Genomic DNA, 3,446 nt, shown 5'->3' on the forward strand with positions numbered 1-3,446 from the left:
ATGACTTAGAATGCCTAACCTCTGGGAACGCAGCCCAGTAGGTTTCAGCCTTATTTTACTCAGCTCCTATTCAAGATGAAGGTGCTCTAGTTCCAACGCCTCTGACCCCAGCACTTTGGGAAGCTGAGGCAGGTGGATCACTTGAGCCCAGGAGTTCAAGACCAGCCTGGGCAAGATGGCAAAACCCTGCTTCTACTAAAAACACAAAAAATTAGCCAGGCAGGTGGTGCCTGGTGCCTGTAGTCCCAGCTACCTGGGAGGCTGAAGTGGGAGGATCACCTAAGCCTGGGAGGTCAAGGCTGCAGTAAGCCCTGATCATGCCACTGCACTCCAGTCTGGGCAACAGAGTGAGACCCTGTCTCAAAAAAGTTAGAAAATTAAAAATGGTTAGGCTGACTTGAAGCCTTTATAAGGAGAGAGAGTCTGGCCTTGCTGGGCTGCTGGCCCCTCAGTGCTGCCCCAGGCCCTGCCGCCACCACCGCCTGCCCCCTGGCCCCTGCCAGAGCAGGGTTACCATCATACACGTGCCCACGCCTGACCCAGGTGTGCACTTCCGCTGGGTTTCCTCAGCCGCAGCCCACACAGGTAGTGGAACCGGTGGAAGGAGAGGGGCGGGACTTCCCCGGGTCAAGGCCAGGCCTCTTCCGGGCTCGGTGCTATGTTCCTGTTCCGCGGGGTGGCGGGTCCTGGGAGGGAGAAGCCCAGACCCAGTGGACACTGACATTGTCTCTCGCTGTTCCCAGCCTTTTCCAGGAGTGTGACTTAATCCGTTTCCACAGCCAGACCTTTCTCCGTGAGTTCCTCAGCCAGGACTGCTGCCATGCCAGTGACTGTTACCCACCCAACTGTCACAACCACCATGGGGCCCCCCACCATTGTAGGGTCCCCTAGGGCCCTGACCCAGGCCCTGGGCCTCCTCCGCCTGCTGCAGCTTGTGTCCACCTGCGTGGCCTTCTCGCTGGTGGCCAGCGCAGGTGCCTGGAAGGGGCCTATGGGTAACTGGTCCATGTTCACCTGGTGTTTCTTCTTTGCCATGACCCCGGTCATCCTCCTGGTGGAGCTGGGCGGCTTCCAGGCCCGCTTCCCCTTGTTTTGGCACAACTTCCCCATCACCTTCGCCTGCTATGCGGCCCTCTTGTGCCTCTCGGCCTCCATCATCTACCCCACCACCTACGTGCAGTTCCTGTCCCACGGCCATTCCCACGGCCACGCCATCGCCGCCGCCACCGTCTTCTTTGGCATCGCCTGTGTGGCTTACGCCACTGAAGTAGCTTGGACCCGGGCCCGGCCCGGCGAGATCACTGGCTACATGGCCTCCGAGCCGGGGCTGCTGAAGGTGCTGGAGACCTTCGTGGCCTGCCTCATCTTCGTGTTCATCAGCAGCCCCTACGTGTACCACAACTGGCCGGCCCTGCAGTGGTGCGTGGTGGTGTACGCCCTCTGCTTCATCCTGGCGGTCTTCACTATCCTGCTGAGCCTGGGGAACTGCACCAACATGCTGCCCATCCGCTTCCCCAGTTTCCAGTTGGGGCTGGCCTTGCTGTCCGTCCTCCTCTACGCCACTGTCCTTGTCCTCTGGCCCCTCTACCAGTTCAACGAGAAGTATGGTGTCCAGCCCTGGCAGGCGAGAGGTGTGAGCTGCAGCGACAGAAACCCCTACCTTGTGTGTATCTGGGAGCGCCAATGGGCTGTGACTATCCTGACGGCCGTCAACTTGCTGGCCTATGTGGGCGACCTGGTGTACTCTGCCCACCTGGTTTTTGTCAAGGTCTAAGACTCCCAAAGGGCCCCGTTTTCCTTTCCAACCTCTTCATCCGCTCTCCCGAGTTTTCTTTATTGAGTATTCATTTCCTGTGTTTTCCTCTTCCCTATCTCCTCCTCCCCCTTTTTCTTTCCTTCCCAATTCATCGTACTCTCCCAGTTCTCTGATGTATGTTCTTCCCTTTCCTCTGCTGTTTCCTTCCTGTTTTGTTCTGTTGCCCACAGCCTGTTTTCACCCCTAAGCTGTTTCTCTTTTTCCACTCTCTCTTTTCTTTCCTTCCTCTCATCTCTTTTCTAGGTTTCCTGTTGGTTTTCTCATCTGCCTATTTCGACGATCTTCTCCTATTTCCTTGGGAGCCCTGAGGCTTTTCTTCTCCTGCCTCCACCCACCTCCAGAGGTGATGAGCTCCACACCTCCACACCCCTTGCAGCTGTCAGTGCGAAGTACTCCCAAGGGGCCTTCTGCCCGTCCCCGCCCTAGCTGTGCCTTAGTCAGTGTGTACCTGTTTGTGTTTGGGGGAGTGGGAATTGGACCCCCTTTCTCCCAGTGGAGGAAGGTGTGCTGTGCACCTCCCCTTTAAATTAAAAAATGTTTATGTATCTCTGGAGGTCAATAATTTCCAGTGAGCGGGAGGCTTTAAGTGCAGACCCTGGGTCCCTAGGCCTCGCCTAGGACTCTGCCTTGCCAGAGATTGGCTCCAGAATTTGTGCCAGACTTACAGAAAACCCACTGCCTAGAGGTCATCTTAAAGGAAGCAAGGGATGGATCCCTTTCATCCCAACCGTTCTTCACGGTATAAAAAAAAAAAAAAAGTCAGGCAAAGAACCATAGGATCTTGTAGACAACTGTTTGAAGTATTTGTGAGGGACAGTGATGTGGCCTTCCAACCTCAGTGTTAAAAATAACTTTTAACACTGTGTCCTTTTAACACGGTGTCCTTCAGAGCATGTGGAAAGAGATAATAAATAAATAAACAACATGTCCTGCTTTGGCAGAGAGGAGAAAATGGCCACTGTCACCCTTCAAGGCAGTATCAGCTTGGGTTTTTTTTCTTTCTTTTCTTTTTCCTGGTCATGAGGGTAGAAATTACTGGGTGGCCCTTAAAAAAAAAAAGAGAGAAGTTTCAGCCTGGCAGGGTGGCTCACACCTGTAATCCCAGCACTTTGGGAGGCCAAGGTGGGTGGATCACTTGAGGTCAGAAGTTCGAGACCAGCCTCAGCAACATGGCAAAAATTTGTCTCTACTAAAAATACAAAAATTAGCCCAGCGTGGTGGCGGGCACCTGTAGTCCCAGCTACTCAGGAGGCTTAGGCAGGAGACTCGCTTGAACCCAGGAGGCAGAGGTTGCGGTGAGCCAAGATCGCACCACTGCACTCCAGCCTGGGCAACAGAGCCAGACCCTGTCTCAAAAAAAAAAAAAAAAATGCCAGTCACAGTGCCTCATGCCTGTAATCCCAGCACTTTGGGAGGCTGAGGCAGGTGCATCACCTGAGGTCAGGAGTTAGAGACCAGCCTGGCCAATGTAGTGAAACCCCCGTCTCTATTAAAAATACAAAAATTAGCCAGGCATGGTAATCCCAGCTACCCGGGAGGGCTGAGGGACGAGAATTGCTTGAACCTGGGAAGCAGAGGTTGCAGTGAGCCAAGATCATGCCATTGCACTCCAGCCTGGGCAACAAGAGCG

At 54.4% G+C, this 3,446-nt stretch overlaps 1 protein-coding gene across 1 annotated transcript; it reads left to right on the plus strand.

The window, feature by feature from the left end:
• Window positions 1–598: 598 nt before the first annotated feature.
• LOC100606654 (myeloid-associated differentiation marker-like) lies at window positions 599–2,741 on the plus strand. Its single transcript, XM_030799984.1, has one exon. The coding sequence runs from the start codon at window positions 821–823 to the stop codon at window positions 1,772–1,774; it is 954 nt and encodes a 317-aa protein (XP_030655844.1). The 5' UTR covers window positions 599–820; the 3' UTR covers window positions 1,775–2,741.
• The last annotated feature ends 705 nt before the right edge of the window (window positions 2,742–3,446 follow it).

Source organism: Nomascus leucogenys, chromosome 19 (genome assembly GCF_006542625.1).
Source record: "Nomascus leucogenys isolate Asia chromosome 19, Asia_NLE_v1, whole genome shotgun sequence".
NCBI lineage: Eukaryota > Metazoa > Chordata > Mammalia > Primates > Hylobatidae > Nomascus > Nomascus leucogenys.